Source organism: Rana temporaria, chromosome 8 (genome assembly GCF_905171775.1).
Source record: "Rana temporaria chromosome 8, aRanTem1.1, whole genome shotgun sequence".
NCBI lineage: Eukaryota > Metazoa > Chordata > Amphibia > Anura > Ranidae > Rana > Rana temporaria.
The window spans coordinates 179,716,635-179,735,447 of record NC_053496.1 but is presented as its reverse complement, the minus strand read 5'-3'; the positions used below and the strand labels follow the sequence as shown (position 1 = coordinate 179,735,447).

The window sequence follows — 18,813 nt, the reverse complement described above, 5'->3', positions numbered from 1 at the left end:
TGCACGACTGCGTCTCATTGACGTCAATGCAGGATCGCGTCTCATTGACGTCACTGCAGGATCTCGTCTCATTGACGTCAATGCAGGATCGCGTCTCATTGACGTCAATGCAGGATCTCGTCTCATTGATGTCAATGCTGGATCGCGTCTCATTAACGTCAATGCAGGATCTCGTCTCATTGACGTCAATGCAGGATCTCGTCTCATTGACGTCAATGCAGGATCTCGTCTCATTGATGTCAATGCTGGATCGCGTCTCATTGACGTCAATGCAGGATCTCGTCTCATTGACGTCAATGCAGGATCTCGTCTCATTGATGTCAATGCTGGATCGCGTCTCATTGACGTCAATGCTGGATCTCGTATCTTTGACGTCAATGCACGACCGCGTCTCACTGACGTCAATGCAGGATCGCATCTCATGGACGTCAATGCAGGATCTCGTCTCATCGGCGTCAATGCAGGATCTCGTCTCATTGATGTCAATCCAGGATCTCGTCTTACTGACGTCAATGCAGGATCGCGTCTCATTGTATCTGCTATGGGGGCGGTCCAGAAAAGGGTAAGCAGAGTTGCTGAAGTGGACTGGACTCACTTATATGCACTACAACAGAGCTAAGAAATTCCTCACTGTCACAGTGTAAACCCACATAGGAGTTGCCAGGCACGATCTTTGGTTTTGAAGTTTGCGCATGGGGGTGGGTGTTGGAATGTTCAAAGAAACAAAGAATATACGCAAATCACACGTGTCGGTTTTACAAACTTTATTTAGATACAGTTTGTGGAGTGCTATTTGGATTAATTTGTATATAACTGTTCAATGCAGGAACTCTCGTCTCATTGACGTCAATGCCCAACCACGTCTCACTGGTGTCTATGCAGGACCGCGTCTCATTGATGTCAATGCACGACCGTGTCTCATTGACGTCAATGCACAACCACGTCTCACTGGCGTCTATGCACGACTGCGTCTCATTAACGTCAATGCAGGATCTGGTCTCATTGATGTCAATGCAGGATCTGGTCTCATTGATGTCAATGCAGGATCGCGTCTCACTGACATCAATGCACGACCGCGTCTCATTGACGTCAATGCACGACCACGTCTCACCGATGTCAATGCAGGATCGCGTCTCACTGTATCTGCTATGGGGGCGGTCCAGAAAAGGGTAAGCAGAGTTGCTGAAGTGGACTGGACTCACTTATATGCACTACCACCGAGCTAAGAAATTCCTCACTGTCACAGTGTGAACCCACATAGGAGTTGCCGGGCACGATCTTTGGTTTTGAAGTTTGCGCATGGGGGTGGGTGTTGCAATGTTCAAAGAAACAAAGAATATACGCAAATCACACGTGTCGGTTTTACAAACTTTATTTAGATACAGTTTGTGGAGTGCTATTTGGATTAATTTGTATATAACTGTTCAATGCAGGAACTCTCGTCTCATTGACGTCAATGCCCAACCACGTCTCACTGGTGTCTATGCAGGACCGCGTCTCATTGATGTCAATGCAGGACCGCGTCTCATTTATGTCAATGCAGGATCTCGTCTCATTTATGTCAATGCAGGATCTCGTCTCATTGACGTCAATGCGCGACCTCGTCTCATTGACGTCAATGCACGACCTCGTCTCATTGACGTCAATGCACGACCTCGTCTCATTGACGTCAATGCACGACCTTGTTTCATTGCACTTTCTGAGTGCATAATTTCCCGCACTCTGAACATGGAAAAAAATGGTCACTCACCCATATGAATTTTTTGGTGTTTACTCAGGTGTTGTTTTATAGTGAAACATTTCCCGCACTCTAAGCATGAGAACGGACGCTCGCCCGTGTGAATTCTCTGGTGCACGGTAAGTTTCCCTTTCTCTCTGAAACATTTCCCGCACTCGGAACATGCATAAGGACGCTCGTCAGTGTGAATTCTCTGGTGCATGTCAAGGTTATGTCTCCCATTGAAACTTTTTCCACACTCCGAACATAAGAAAGGACGCTCGCCGGTGTGAATTCTCTGGTGCTTAATAAATGTTTGTTTCCGCACAAAACGTTTCCCGCACTCTGAACATGCAAAAGGATAATCACCCGTGTGCCTTCTCTGGTGATAAGTAAGGCTTATTTTATGGTTGAAAGATTTCCCGCACTCTGAACATGAAAAAGGACGCTCCCCCGTGTGACTTCTCTGGTGGCAAAGAAGTTTGGCTTTCTGAGAGAAACATTTGCCGCACTCGGAGCATGAGAAAGGAGACTCTCTAGTGTGAACTATCAGATGTCTTTTGAGGCCTCGTTTACTGGTGAAACATTTCCCGCACTCGGAGCATGAGAAAGGAGGCTCTCTAGCGTGAACTAACAGATGTCTTTGGAGGCCTTGTTTACTGGTGAAACATTTTTCGCACTCGGAACATGAGAAAGGACGCTCGCTAGTGTGAACTATCAGATGTTTACGGAGGTCTCCTTTATGGATGAAACATTTTTCACACTCTGTACATGAGAAAGGAGGCCCTCCAGTGTGGACTATCAGATGACTTTGGAGGCCCTGTTTACTGGTGAAACATTTCCCGCACTCGGGACATGAGAAAGGATGCTCTCTAGTGTGAACTATCAGATGTTTACGGAGGTCTCCCTTATGGATGAAACATTTTTCACACTCTGTACACGGGAAAGAACGCTCTCCAGTGTGGATTATCAGATGACTTTGGAGGCCTCGTTTACTGGGGAAACATTTCCCGCACTCTGAACAGGAGAAAGGACGTTCTCCAGTGTGAACTACCAGATGTCTTTGGAGGATTTGTTTACTGGAGAAACATTTCCCGCACTCAGAACATGAGAAAGGACGCGCTCTAGTGTGAACTATCAGATGTTTACGGAGGTCTCCATTAAAGGCAAAACATTTTCCACACTCTGTACATGAGAAAGGACGCTCTCCAGTGTGGATTATCAGATGTCTTTGGAGGACTTGTTTACTGGTGAAACATTTCCCGCACTCTGGACAGGAGAAAGGACGTTCTCCGGTGTAAATTGTTTGTTGGGTCAGATGTTCTGCTTTCTTGGGATGAGATGTGGAGGCCGATTGATCTGCACTGTGAGAACTTAGATGGACATCTGAAGTCACAGTGTGGGGTTTAGGAGAAGATCCCTCAGGATTACGAGGATCCATTGAGGTCTGTAAACGGCGAGGTCTCTGATGTATATTTTGAGGAATGTGATTCCCTCCTGGAGAATATTGGGAGATGCTTTTGTCTTCTGCATGATGATCCTGAGATGAAATAGGATGTCCCTCTGATGTACTTCCAACATAATGTCCATCTGTGGAGAGATTATTTATTGCATGTATTCCGAAGTCAAAGATGTTCTATTCCACCAATCACACATTTCACATCCAAATATTAGTAATAAAAAAAGGAAACGTAGCACCGTGTGTGTGCATTATTGATAATGTTATATTGAGGAATGGAGATGGACCTTTCATATGGTGTACAGTATCTCCTCCTCATTTGTTGGGAACATGACGTTATATTGAGGAATGGAGATGGACCTTTCATATGGTGTACAGTATCTCCTCCTCATTTGTTGGGAACATGACGTTATATTGAGGAATGGAGATGGACCTTTCATATGGTGTACAGTATCTCCTCCTCATTTGTTGGGAACATGACATTATATTGAGGAATGGAGATGGACCTTTCATATGGTGTACAGTATCTCCTCCTCATTTGTTGGGAACATGACGTTATATTGAGGAATGGAGATGGACCTTTCATATGGTGTACAGTATCTCCTCCTCATTTGTTGGGAACATGACGTTATATTGAGGAATGGAGATGGACCTTTCATATGGTGTACAGTATCTCCTCCTCATTTGTTGGGAACATGACGTTATATTGAGGAATGAAGATGGACCTTTCATATGGTGTACAGTATCTCCTCCTCATTTGTTGGGAACATTGGGTAGTGTGGCAAATATAATTGCCTTCTCCTGAGAAAGACTAGATATGATGCTTTCATATAGTATGCAATGCATAGGAAGGTGTATGGTAGGTATATCGATGATGTTCTTACTGTTAGTGGTTAAGGATCAACTGGTTCTTTGAATTCTCTTTTTTTTTGGAGGAGTTTAAAAGACATATACCCTTTCTCAACCGATGTAGCAATACATACTCTATGCTCACAGAAGTAACATGAATATATAAAAATGGTTTCTGCATTTAATATTTATTACTTACGTATGCCAATGTAAAAGGAAGTTTCCTCCTGTTTAGTTTCCATAATCATCTCCCCCTCCTCCATAGACTGCTGATCTCCACTCACCAACCTCTCTTCTTCTTCCTCTTTATACTCAACTTTGATGTCTTTCAGTTCTTCACCCTAAACCCCAAAGGTGATAGAATACATTGGTAAAAAGAAACAAGAGATTACACAGAAGAATGTCCTCTCATAGATTAGAATACATTTTGAGTTCTACATGCTCAGTCCCACCTACCTGATGATGATGGCGAGGGATGATGTGACCTTCCTGTGTGGAATCCCAGGAATACAGAGGACGGGGACATCTCTCTGGTGGGTTCCCATTACTGGATCCATCTGTAGGAAACACACACACTGACTGAATACATTGTTTCTATGTGTTTATCAGATGATGGGGGATCTAGGTGGAGCCTCCGTACTGCTCTCTCCTTTACAATAATGTGCACCACCCTACAGTTTGGGCCCCACTGTTAGCTGAAAATACAGAGGACGGGGACATCTCTCTGGTGGTTTCCCATTACTGGATCCATCTGTAGGAAACACACACACTGACTGAATACATTGTTTCTATGTGTTTATCAGATGATGGGGGATCTAGGTGGAGCCTCCGTACTGCTCTCTCCTTTACAATAATGTGCACCACCCTACAGTTTGGGCCCCACTGTTAGCTGAAAATACAGAGGACGGGACATCTCTCTGGTGGTTTCCCATTACTGGATCCATCTATAGGAAACACACACACTGACTGAGTACATTGGGCTAGATTCACAGAACAATTAAGATGGCGTATCTACAGATATGCAGCGTAAGTGAACAAATGCGCCGTCGTATCTATGTGCCCTATTCTCTTAACTAGATACGCCTGAATTTGGCCTTTATCCGACCAACGTAAGTCTCCTACGCCGTCGGATCTTGGGCGCATATTTACGCTGGCCGCAAGGGGTGCTTCCATTGATTTACGTGCCGAATATGTAAATGACCTAGATACGCCTATTCACGAACGTACTTGCGCCCGTCGCTGTAATCTACGCCGTTTACGTAAGGCGTACGTCCATCGTAAAGTTATCCCTGCTATAGGTGGCGCTACCCATGCAAAGGTATGGACGTCGGAACGGCCGTCGAATTTTATGTCGATTACGTAAGTCGTACGGGAATGGGGCTGTGCGTAGGCTACGTTCACGTCGAAAGCATTGAGACGACGTAGCTTAGGGAGTATATGTGACGTGATTCTGAGCATGCGCCGTTCGTACGGCGCTTCATTTACATGGGGTCACGATTCATTTCAATACAACATGCCCACTACCAGCCTACTTTGAATTAGGCGGGCTTACGCGGACCATATTACGCTACGCCGCGGCAACGTATGGGGCGTATGCTTTGTGAATACTGCTCTGTGCGCGCCATTGGCGTAGCGTATATTCGATACGCTGGCAAAACTATGCGCCGAGCTACCTGAATCTAGCCCATCGTTTCTATGTGTTTATCAGATGATGGGGGATCTAGGTGGAGCCTCCGTACTGCTCTCTCCTTTACAATAAAGTCTCCTCTTACCCGGTGATGTGAGGGGCGGCTGATTCTCCATCATGACGTCCTTGTAGAGATCCTTGTGTCCTTCTAAGTGCAGTATATGCAATATAGTCTATAAAAAGAAAAAGGCATGTTGCATTAAAAAAATGGTCCAGTGCGATTGTGATTTGGTTGTGTAAGAAAGGAGCACCTTAATTTAAGATGTGACAACTATATACTGTATATATAAAAAAATTAAGAAAGAAAAATGTGTATATAAATATTCCCCAGTGAGCTCCTTATCTAACAGTGATGACAGCTAACAACCCAGAGGCAATGTTATGTGGTTCTAAATTTAGAAAGCATGTGGACTATCAACCATAACAGACATCATAGTGACAATGGAGGAAGAGGACGGACATGACGGGGGATTATTGGGTGTAAATATAAAATAATATCTTATTACCTCCTCTGCTGCCAGTTCCAGCAATGTCTCCTCTCTACTTCCTCCCGACTCACCTCTCACCCGGAACTTCCTGTCTGGACCTGACATCACTTCCTGTCTGGACTTGACATCACTTCCTTGCGTTCCACTGATAAGTCAGACTGACACCTTGTAAGCAAAAAAACCTGCATCCTTTGTTGGAAAATTGAGCGCTTCCCCTGTGGTGCATTCTTCCTTTACGTTGCATACATTGTTTTACTTGCATGTTATACAGCGCCTTGAAAAAGTATTCATACCCCTTGAAATGTTCCACATTTTGTCATGTTACCACCAAAAACGTAAATGTATTTTATTGGGATTTTATGTGATAGACCAACACAAAGTGCCACATAATTGTGAAGTGGAAGGAAAATGATAAGTGGTTTTCAAAATGTTTTACAAATAAATATGTGAAAAGTGTGTGTGGGGGGGGGGGGGCGCATTTGTATTCAGCCCCCTTTACTCTGATACCCTCTAGTGGAGCCAATTGCCTTCAGAAGTCACCTAATTAGTAAATGGAGTCCACCTGTGTGTAATTTCATCTCAGTATAAATACAGCTGTTCTGTGAAGCCCTCAGAGGTTTGTTAAAGAATCTTAGTGAACAAACAGCATCATGAAGGCCAAGGAACACACCAGACAGGTTAGGGATAAAGTTGTGGAAAAGTATAAAGCAGGGTTAGGTTATAACAAATTATCAGAAGCTATGGACATCCCATGGATCACTGTTCAATCCATCATCGGAAAATGGAGAGTATGGCCCAACTGCAAACCTACCAAGACATGGCCGTCCACCTAAACTGACCAGCCGGGCAAGGAGAGCATTCATCAGAGAAGCAGCCAAGAGGTCCATGGTAACTGTGGAGGAGCTGCAGAGATCCACAGCTCAGGAGGGAGAATCTGTCCACAGGACAACCCGGCACGGGTGCCAAGAAGAGAGCCACGTACATCGTTGTTGCATTCTGTGATTTTTCCCGGTCGATGTGCCTTCCCACCGGGCTTGTTGTGAATTGCTGAACATTAACCACTTCAGCCCCGGAAGGTTTGTGATGTCCCTCCCCAACAAACAGAGCTTTGTTTGGTTGATATTTGATCACCTCTGCTTTTTTTAGCACACGCCCTTTGGACACACCATAATCAATCAGACTCACCATAAACCCCCCCCCCCCCACTAAATGGTTTGGACCAGTGCACAAAGCAAGGTCCATAAAGACATGGATGAGCGAGTCTGTGCAGTCACACAGACTCATCCGAGTCTTTATGGACCTTGCTTTGTGCACTGGTCCATACCATTTAGCGGAGGGGGGATTGTGGTGTTTGTTTTTCAGGGGTTGGGCTTGGCGTCAGCATAACAAGACATTTTGGAAAATTTCATGCTCCCAACTTTGTGGGAACAGTTTGGGGACGGCCCCTTCCTGTTCCAACATGACTGCCCACCAGTGCACAAAGCAAGGTCCATAAAGACATGGGTGAGCAAGTTTGGGGTGGAGGAACTTGACTGGCCTGCACAGAGTCCTGACCCCCAACCAATAGAACACCGTTGGGATGAATTAGAGCGGAGATTGCGAGCCAGGCTTTCTTATCCAACATCAGCATACCTCCCAACTTCTTGAGATGGGAATGAGGGACACCTATCAGCGAAAGTATGCAGGCATAGGACACACCCCTTGCCACGCCCCATTAAAGGAGAATTGCACACAAAAAAACAAGATTGGTTAAACCCACAAGTGCATTTTTTTTTACCACTACTATTCCTTTATATTGGCTCTTGGAACTTACAAATGCAGCAATTTGGAAATCAGATGAAAGATTTACCGTTGGAAAACACTTTTTGAAAGATAAAAAGTGCATTTTTTATACATCTTTATAGATCAGACCAAAATGAGGGACAAATGAGGGCCAGAGGGACATTGCTCCAAATCAGGCACAGTCCCTCGAAATCAGGGACAGTTGGGAGCTATGCATTAGCAGTGCCTGACCTCAGGAATGTGCTTCTGGAAGATTGTCTATGGGAATGTTTCACCACACTCCTAAACCTTGTGGACGGCCTTCCCAGAAGAGTGGAAGCTGTTATATCTGCAAAGGGCGGGGCCAACTCAATATTAAACCCTACGGAATAAGACTGGGATGCCATTAAAGTTCATGTGCGTGTAAAGGCAGGCGTCCCAATACTTTTGACAATATAATGTTATCAACTGGGTAAGCAGAGTGGCTGAAGTTGACTGGATTTACTGATATGCACTACCACCGAGCTAAGAAATTCCTCACGGTCACAGTGTGAACCCACATAGGAGCACAGCTGCCGGGCACAATCTTTGGTTTTGAAGATTGTTGGTTTTTGGGTGTTGGAATGTTTAAAAAAAATACGCAAATCACACGTGTCAGTTTTAAAAACTTTATTTGTATATAACTGTTCAATGCAGGATCGCGTCCCTGTGACGTCAATGCACGATCTCGTCTCACTGACGCCAATGCACGATCTCGTCTCACTGACGCCAATGCACGATCTCGTCTCACTGACGCCAATGCACGATCTCGTCTCACTGACGCCAATGCACGATCTCGTCTCACTGACGTCAATGCAGGATCTCGTCTCACTGGCGTCAATGCAGGATCTCGTCTCACTGGCGTCAATGCAGGATCTCGTCTCACTGGCGTCAATGCAGGATCTCGTCTCACTGGCGTCAATGCAGGATCTCGTCTCACTGGCGTCAATGCAGGATCTCCTCTCACTGACGTCAATGCAGGATCTCGTCTCACTGACGTCAATGCAGGATCTCGTCTCACTGACGTCAATGCAGGATCTCGTCTCACTGACGTCAATGCAGGATCTCCTCTCACTGACGTCAATGCAGGATCTCCTCTCACTGACGTCAATGCAGGGTCACGTCTCACTGACGTCAATGAAAGGTCGCGTCTCGCTGACGTCAATGAAAGGTCGCGTCTCGCTGACGTCAATGAAAGGTCGCGTCTCTTTGAGGTCAATGCACGACCGCGTCTCATTGAGGTCAATGCACGACCGCGTCTCATTGAGGTCAATGCACGACCGCGTCTCATTGAGGTCAATGCACGACCGCGTCTCACTGAGGTCAATGCACGACCGCGTCTCATTGAGGTCAATGCACGACCGCGTCTCATTGAGGTCAATGCACGACCGCGTCTCATTGAGGTCAATGCACGACCGCGTCTCATTGAGGTCAATGCAGGATCTCGTCTCACTGACGTCAATGCAGGATCCTGTCTCACTGACGTCAATGCACGACCACGTCTCACTGGCGTCAATGCAAGTTCGTGTCTCATTGACGTCAACGTAGGATCGCATCTCATTGACGTCAGTGCAGGATCCTGTCTCATTGACGTCAGTGCAGGATCCTGTCTCATTGACGTCAGTGCAGGATCCTGTCTCATTGACGTCAGTGCCGGATCCTGTCTCATTGACGTCAGTGCAGGATCTCGTCTCACTGGCGTCAATGCAGGATCTCGTCTCACTGGCGTCAATGCAGGATCTCGTCTCACTGGCGTCAATGCAGGATCTCGTCTCACTGGCGTCAATGCAGGATCTCGTCTCACTGGCGTCAATGCAGGATCTCGTCTCACTGGCGTCAATGCAGGATCTCGTCTCACTGGCGTCAATGCAGGATCTCGTCTCACTGGCGTCAATGCAGGATCTCCTCTCACTGACATCAATGCAGGATCTCGTCTCACTGGCGTCAATGCAGGATCTCCTCTCACTGACGTCAATGCAGGATCTCGTCTCACTGACGTCAATGCAGGATCTCGTCTCACTGACGTCAATGCAGGATCTCGTCTCACTGACGTCAATGCAGGATCTCGTCTCACTGACGTCAATGCAGGATCTCCTCTCACTGACGTCAATGCAGGATCTCCTCTCACTGACGTCAATGCAGGGTCACGTCTCACTGACGTCAATGAAAGGTCGCGTCTCACTGACGTCAATGAAAGGTCGCGTCTCGCTGACGTCAATGAAAGGTCGCGTCTCTTTGAGGTCAATGCACGACCGCGTCTCATTGAGGTCAATGCACGACCGCGTCTCATTGAGGTCAATGCACGACCGCGTCTCATTGAGGTCAATGCACGACCGCGTCTCACTGAGGTCAATGCACGACCGCGTCTCACTGAGGTCAATGCACGACCGCGTCTCACTGAGGTCAATGCACGACCGCGTCTCATTGAGGTCAATGCACGACCGCGTCTCATTGAGGTCAATGCACGACCGCGTCTCATTGAGGTCAATGCACGACCGCGTCTCATTGAGGTCAATGCACGACCGCGTCTCATTGAGGTCAATGCAGGATCTCGTCTCACTGACGTCAATGCAGGATCCTGTCTCACTGACGTCAATGCAGGATCCTGTCTCATTGACGTCAGTGCCGGATCCTGTCTCATTGACGTCAGTGCAGGATCCTGTCTCATTGACGTCAGTGCAGGATCCTGTCTCATTGACGTCAGTGCAGGATCCTGTCTCATTGACATCAGTGCAGGATCCTGTCTCATTGACCTCAGTGCAGGATCGCGTCTCAGATCTATATTTGAAAATGATGAGCAGCTACCAACTAAAACATTCATTGGTGAAAGACAAACTCTGATTGGCTGCTGTAGGTTTCTGCATTTTGTTAGGCTTGTCAACAGGATCAGCAGGCGTGTGTTTAAATCTAATCGGATTTTTACCATGCACTCCGATTATAAAAAAATAAATAAAAAAAGGACTTTCCTACCTAGGACTTCCCCGTTTAATAAAACATTTCCTTCCTTGGCTAAACTTTTCCCGCACTTTGAACACGAAGAACGCTCCCATGTGTGACTTCCCTGATGTATAACAATTTTCCCTTCTTTTTTTATGCATTCCAAACATGAGAAAGACATCTGAAATAGTCCCGTCTTAAAGGGTATAATAAAGTGTCCTCTATTCTTTAAGAAGATCACTTTCTGAGTGCAACATTTCCCGCACTCTGAACATGGAAAAAAAAATGGTCACTCACCAATATGAGTGATCTGGTGTTTACTCAGGGTTTGTTTTAGAGTGAAACTTCTCCCGCACACTAAGCATGAGAACGGACGCTCGCCCGTGTGAATTCTCTGGTGCCCGGTAAGTTTCCCTTTCTCTCTGAAACTTTTCCCACACTCGGAACATTTATAAGGACGCTCGCCCGTGTGAATTCTCTGGTGCATGCGAAGGCTATCTCTCCCACTGAAACCTTTTCCACACTCCGAACATATGGAAGGACGCTCGCCGGTGTGAACTCTCTGGTGCGCAATACATTTTTCTTTCCGCACAAAACCTTTCCCGCACTCTAAACATGTAAAAGGACACTCGCCCGCGTGCCTTCTCTGGTGATTAGTAAGGCTTATTTTATGAGTGAAAGCTTTCCCGCACTCTGAACATGAATAAGGACGCTCGCCCGTGTGACTTCTCTGGTGGAGAAGAAGTTTGCATTTCTGAGAGAAACATTTGCCGCACTCGGGACATGGGAAAGGACGCGCTCCAGTGTGAACTATCAGATGTTTTTGGAGGTCTCCTTTATAGGTGAAAGATTTCTCGCACTGGGAACAAGAGAAAGGACGATCTCCTGAGTGAATTCGCATATGTTTATGGAGGTCTCCTTTATAGACGAAACATTTTCCACACTCTGTACATGGAAAAGGACGCTCTCCAGTGTGGACTACCATGTGTCTTTGGAGGCCTCGTTTACTGGTGAAACATTTCTCACACTGTAAACAGGAGAAAGGACGTTCTACGGTGCGAATTGTTTGTTGGGTCAGGTCTGCATTCCTGGGATGAGATGTGGAGGCCGATTGATCTGCACTGTGAGAACTTAGATGGACATCTGAAGTCACAGTGTGGGGTTTAGGAGAAGATCCCTCAGGATTACGGGGATCCATTGAGGTCTGTAAAGGATTCCCTCCTGGAGAATATTGGGAGATGCTTTTGTCTTTTGCACGATGATCCCGAGATGAAATAGGATGTCCCTCTGATGCACTTCCGACATAATGTCCATCTGTGGAGAGGAGATTGTTTATTGCATGTATTTCAAATTTTTCTCTTATTTTGTATTCAGAAGTCAAAGATGTTCTATTCCACCAATCACACATTTCACATCCAAATATTAGTAACAACCAGAAGTAGAAAATAAACCTAAAACAAGCGTAGCACATGGTGTAACCATGTTTGTGCGTTATTGATATTGTTCTATTGAGGAATGGAGATGTTCCTTTTATATGGTGTACAGTATCTCCTCCTCATTTGTTGGGAACATGACGTTATATTGAGGAATGGAGATGGACCTTTCATATGGCCTTCTCCATGTCTGTCTGTCCACCTGCAAGGTGATTCATGTGGCCAGTCTCTGGGTGGAGATCAAACCTGATTTAAGCCAGCCAAGCCTGCAATCTCAGTATCTCCTCCTCATTTGTTGGGAACATGACGTTATATTGAGGAATGGAGATGGACCTTTCATATGGCCTTCTCCATGTCTGTCTGTCCACCTGCAAGGTGATTCATGTGGCCAGTCTCTGGGTGGAGATCAAACCTGATTTAAGCCAGCCAAGCCTGCAATCTCAGTATCTCCTCCTCATTTGTTGGGAACATGACGTTATATTGAGGAATGGAGATGGACCTTTCATATGGTGTACAGTATATCCTCCTCATTTGTTGGGAACATGACGTTATATTGAGGAATGGAGATGGACCTTTCATATGGTGTACAGTATCTCCTCCTCATTTGTTGGGAACATTGGGTAGTGTGGCAAATATGATTGCCTTCTCCTGATAAAGACTAGAAATGATACTTTCATATAGTATACAATACATAGGAAGGTGTGTGGTAGGTATATCGATGATGTTCTTACTGTTAGTGGTTAAGGATCAACTGCAGCTTTGAATTTTCTTTTTCTTTTTGAGGAGTTTAAAAGACATATACCCTTTCTCAACCGATGTAGCAATACATACTCTATTCTCACAGAAGTTACATGAATATATAAAAATGGTTTCTGCATTTAATATTTATTACTTACGTATGCCAATGTAAACGGACGATTCCTCCTGTTTAGTTTCCACAATCGTCTCCCCCTCCTTCATAGACTGCTGATCTCCACTCACCAAGATCTCTTCTTCTTCCTCTTTAATCTCACGTTTGATGTCTTTCATCACTTCACACTGAACCTCAAAGATGATGGAATACATTTGTAAAAAAAGAAACTCAAAATGCTACATAGTAGAATGCAATCTCAAAGCTTGGAATACATTGTTGGGTCTACTTGCTCAGTCCCACCTACCTGCTGATGGTGAGGGATGATGTGACCTTCCTGTGTGGAATCCCGGGAATACAGAGGACGGGGACATCTCTCTGGTGGGATCCCATTACTGGATCCATCTGTAGGAAACACACACACTGACTGAATACATTGTTTCTATGTGTTTATCAGATGATGGGGGATCTAGGTGGACCCTCCGTACTGCTCTCTCCTTTACAATAAAGTCTCCTCTTACCCGGTGATGTGAGGGGCGGCTGATTCTCCATCATGACGTCCTTGTAGAGATCCTTGTGTCCCTCCAAGTGCAGTATAGTCTCTAAAAAGAAACAGACGTTTAGCAATAAAAAAAATTTCCAGTGCGATTGTGTGTTGGTTCTGTAAGAAATGAGCTCCTAAATTTAAAATGTGACAACTATATACTGTATATAGAAATAAAAATGTGTATATAAATAAATATTCCACAGTGAGCCCCTTATCTAACAGTGACAACCCAGAGGCAATGTTATGGAAGATGGATAAATGGCTCTATATTTAGGATGTATCCGGTCTATAAACCAGAGGCTCTGGATGGACAGTTGGATAAATGGTTCTATATTTAGGATGTATCCGGTCTATAAACCAGAGGCTCTGGGTGGACAGTTGGGTAAATGGTTCTATATTTAGGCCCGGATTCACAAAGCACTTACGCCGACGTATAACAAGTTACGCCGACGTAAGTGCAAATGTGCGCCGTCGTATCTGTGCGCAAGACCCACAAACAGAGATGCGCCTAAAACCAGGCAACACCCCGCCGACGTATCTTGCTTACGCCGGCGCAGGGTGGGCGTACATTTAGGCTGGGTGCATGGTGCCGCTCCCATTGATTAGCCATTCAAACATGCAAATGGGGGAAATACGGCGATTCTTGAACCTGCGTGTGCCCGACGCAGGCTATGAGAGGTGTGCGTAAGTTGTACGTCCGGCGTAAAGTTAAGCCCCATAAAGGAGGTGCAACCCGGCAGCAGACATGCAAAGCTCTGCACCAGGGAGCACAAGCCGGCGTATTTTACGTTGGACGCGTGTCTGGCTGGGCGTAGGATACGTTCATTGGCGTACGAAGTGATCCGGCGTATCTTAGGCAGGTGTTCCGACGTGGTTGTGAGCATGCGCAGGGGGATGCGTCCACGTCACGGCGCATTTCGTTAAACGTACTTGTCTGGCGCTTGGCCCATCATTTGCATGGGGTCACGCCTCATTTGCATGGGTCAAGCCCACTTCCACCTACGCCGGCCTGCGCCTTCGAAACCTACGCCACGCCGACACAGCGTTGGGAGCACTGGCTTCCTGAATTCCATGCTTGTTTGCGTTACCGCGGCGTAATGTGCGCCCAACTCTCTGTGAATCTGGGCCTTAGGATGTATCCGGTCTATAAACCAGAGGCTCTGGATGGACAGTTGGATAAATGGCTCTATATTTAGGATGTATCTGGTCTATAAACCAGAGGCTCTGGATGGACAGTTGGATAAATGGCGCTATATTTAAGACAGGGCTCGACAAATCCCGGGTCGCCAGGTTGACTAGAAATTGTGTCCTAGCGAGTGGACATGGCCCGTAGGCCTTCCAGACAGAGTACTGCCCGTCACTGTCATGATTAGGGAACGCGATTAGCGGCAGCAGTGGGGACAGAGTAGTAAGAGAGCAGCGCGGCAGCCACTGACATGGCTGGAGGAGCAAGCGGACATTAGAGTGCAGTCCAGCTGGGGATGCCTGGCGGCTCGTCATCCCCCGCTGCTGTCGCTCTCACCCAGGGTATTACTGGAGCAGGGGCTGAGGGAGCTGGCGACCGGGCTCAGGGACATGGAGGCTCGAGAGTCTGAGGTTTCCTGGCACAAGAGCGCCCTGCTCCTCTGGGTGGAAGAGAAGCTGAGCCGGGGAGACGAGGTGCTGAGCTGGAATGCTGGAGAGCCGGGCCAGTGGCTGGGAGGAGTGCGAGGAGGTAATCCCCTGCCTGCCATCCTGTCGGGCACACAGCAAAAGTTCCCCCCCCCCCCCATCAATTAGATTAGAATTTATAAATCATTATATATATATATATATATATATAATCTCATATTGTATATTTTCTCATAGTAGGCTTGCTGAGCCTAGTAGTCCTTAAAACTTTTTATTGCATATTTAATTTTCCTTGTGCAGGATTGAAGTGGATACTGTGATATGAGCCCCGTGTATGAGAGTGTGGTGCGCAGCCCTCTGCATGAATTGTCCAATACCTGAGAAAAAAGGTGACGCCCTCCCTGAAATCCGCCCCCCCCCATGTGCAGCCCTCTTAAAGGGGTTGTAAAGGTAAAAAAAAAAATCCCTAAATAGCTTCCTTTACCTTAGTGCAGTCCTCCTTCACTTACCTCATCCTTCCATTTTGCTTTTAAATGTCCTTATTTCTTCTGAGAAATCCTCACTTCCTGTTCTTCTGTCTGTAACTCCACACAGTAATGGGAGGCTTTCTCCCTGGTGTGGAGTGTCGTGCTCGACCCCTCCCCTGGACTACCGGAGAGTCAGGACGCTCTCTATGTTACAGATAGAGAAAGGAGCTGTGTGTTAGAGGGCGTCCTGACTCTCCTGTAGTCCAAGGGAGGGAGACTAGCACGACACTCCACACCAGGGAGAAAGCCTTACTGTGTGGAGTTTCAGACAGAAGAACAGGAAGTGAGGATTTCTCAGAAGAAATAAGGACATTTAAAAGCAAAATGGAAGGATGAGGTAAGTGAAGGAGGACTGCACTAAGGTAAAGGAAGATATTTAGGGATTTTTTTTTTACCTTTACAACCCCTTTAACAAGGACTATATACGACGCAGACGTTGAATCTGACAGTTCCCCCGAGAGGGCTCATTGCAGAGTAAGGCTGCTCTCACACTGGAGCAGTGCGCTGGCAGGACGGTAAAAAAAAGTCCTGCCAGTCTCATCTTTGATGCGCTGTAGGAGCGGTAAATACACCACTCCTAAAGCTCCCCTGCCCATTGAAATCAATGGGGCAGCGCGGCCGTGGCGCTTTGTGAGCAGTTTTAACCCTTTTTCGACCGCTAGCGGGGGGTAAAAGCGCCCGCTAGCAGCTGAAAATCGCGGCAAAAACGATGGTAAACTTTACCGCCGACACCCGTGACGCCCCAGTGTGAAAGTACCCAAATACCGAAAAAAAAAACTGGCTCCTAACTTTTTTAGCTGGCTCCTAGGTTCAAACAAATTTTGTCAAACCCCGATTTAGGATGTATCCGGTCTATAAACCAGAGGCTCTGGATGGACAGTTGGATAAATGGTTCTATATTTAGGATGTATCTGGTCTATAAACCAGAGGCTCTGGATGGACAGTTGGATAAATGGCTCTATATTTAGGATGTATCTGGTCTATAAACCAGAGGCTCTGGATGGACACTTGGATAAATGTCTCTATATTTAGTATGTATCCGGTCTATAAACCAGAGGCTCCGGATGGACAGTTGGATAAATGGCTCTATATTTAAATTGTATCTGATCTATAAACCAGAGGCTCTGGATGGACAGTTGGATAAATGGTTCTATATTTAGGATGTATCTGATCTATAAACCAGAGGCTCTGGATGGACAGTTGGATAAATGGCTCTATATTTAGGATGTATCTGGACTATAAACCAGAGGCTGTGGATGGACAGTTGGATAAATGGTTCTATATGTAGGATGTATCCGGTCTATAAACCAGAGGCTGTGGGTGGACAGTTGGATAAATGGCTCTATATTTAGGATGTATCCTGTCTATAAACCAGAGGCTCTGGATGGACAGTTGGATAAATGGCTCTATATTTAGGATGTATCTGGACTATAAACCAGAGGCTGTGGATGGACAGTTGGATAAATGGCTCTATATTTAGGATGTATCTGGACTATAAACCAGAGGCTCTGAATGGACAGTTGGATAAATGGTTCTATATGTAGGATGTATCCGGTCTATAAACCAGAGGCTGTGGATGGACAGTTGGATAAATGGTTCTATATGTAGGATGTATCCGGTCTATAAACCAGAGGCTCTGGATGGACAGTTGGATAAATGGCTCTATATTTAGGACGTATTACCTCATGAAGCAGTTTCAGCGCTGTCACCTCACACTACTGCCTTGCTTCTCACCTCTCACCCATAAGTTCTTCCGTATGTATTGCATCACTTCCTGTTTGTACCATAGAGTCCATCCTGCATGAACATGAGATCACTTCCTGTCCATGTTGTTGCCAGAGAACAAGTTTGCTACCATCTAGTGGTGAAAGTTAAAGCTGAAGCCTGTTATTTTTCGAGGTGGCTTTTTTTACGTATGGCTCCCTGTGCCCGAGCCGTCTCGGCTCTCTCTTCGGTACAATTCCCATCGTCATGGTGGAAGATGAAGGAATTCCGGATCAGATCCCAAAGAGAATGGGAGAGATTCATTAATTCAGCTGCAGAAATGTGCTTTGAGCATTCTTTGACCCCCTAGAACTACGGCCCTCCAGTTGTTCAGGAACTACAATTCCCATCATGCCTAGTTTCATTTCAGGGAGTCTTGCAATGCCTCATGGGATGTGTAGTTCCGCAACAGCTGGAGGGCCGTAGTTTGAAGATCCCTGTCCTAGATGTGAATAAACGTTCTGGGTTTTCTGCAAGATAGGTCTTGGTGAAGGCCTGAATTGCAATTCATTAACCACTTGAGCTCTGGGAGGTTTTACCCCCCTTCATGAAGGAGCATTTTTTTTGCTATTCAGCACTGCGCTACTTTAACTGCTGCTTGGTGGTCATGCAATGCTGTACACAAATGACATTTTTATTTAAAGAAAATGTTCACACACATAGAGCTTTCTTTTGGTGGTATTTGATTACCACTGGGTTTTTACATTTTTAATATAAAAACCGAAAAATTTGAAAAAATAAAAAATAAACGATTCCACTATCAGGGCTCAAAATGTAAAGTCCTGAGCTACTAGCCAGGCCTCAAGGGTTACTCGCCACCAGTTGCCCCGCCCAATCCCTACCCTGCACTGCCCCTAATTCCGCCCTCATAAATTATCTCATGAAATGACATTAATATGTTTTATGCAGAATTAAGTTACAAACTTTATCAGTGCAGCCACACCCGTGCCCATCATTGTAGCCTCTGCTCACTGTGCCCACCACTGCGGCCTCTGCTCACTGTGCCCACCATTGTAGCTTTTGCTCACTGTGCCCACCATTGTTGCCTCTGCTCACTGTGCCCACAATTGTAGCCTCTGCTCACTGTGCCCACCATTGCGGCCTCTGCTCACTGTGCCCACCATTGCATCCTCTGCTCACTGTG

At 46.1% G+C, this 18,813-nt stretch overlaps 2 protein-coding genes and 1 long non-coding RNA gene across 3 annotated transcripts; all 3 read right to left on the bottom strand.

The window, feature by feature from the left end:
- Positions 1-749: 749 nt before the first annotated feature.
- On the bottom strand, positions 750-13,563 carry LOC120910058 (gastrula zinc finger protein XlCGF26.1-like). The gene is made up of 4 exons (XM_040321909.1): positions 13,528-13,563; positions 13,267-13,414; positions 12,115-12,251; positions 750-3,137 (listed from the first exon to the last, which is right to left on the bottom strand). Exons 2-4 carry the CDS (start codon positions 13,397-13,399, stop codon positions 1,743-1,745), a joined length of 1,665 nt encoding a protein of 554 aa, XP_040177843.1. The 5' UTR covers positions 13,400-13,414; positions 13,528-13,563; the 3' UTR covers positions 750-1,742.
- LOC120910019 (histone-lysine N-methyltransferase 2D-like) lies at positions 8,461-12,121 on the bottom strand. Its single transcript, XM_040321855.1, has 2 exons — positions 10,775-12,121; positions 8,461-10,234 (listed from the first exon to the last, which is right to left on the bottom strand). The coding sequence occupies exons 1-2, from the start codon at positions 10,924-10,926 to the stop codon at positions 8,476-8,478; spliced, it is 1,911 nt and encodes a 636-aa protein (XP_040177789.1). The 5' UTR covers positions 10,927-12,121; the 3' UTR covers positions 8,461-8,475.
- Positions 13,564-13,606: 43 nt separating the features above from the next.
- Positions 13,607-17,980, bottom strand: LOC120910208. The gene is made up of 3 exons (XR_005741411.1): positions 17,588-17,980; positions 13,742-13,822; positions 13,607-13,625 (listed from the first exon to the last, which is right to left on the bottom strand). It is a non-coding gene; the product is annotated as an uncharacterized LOC120910208 (long non-coding RNA).
- Between the last annotated feature and the right edge of the window lie 833 nt (positions 17,981-18,813).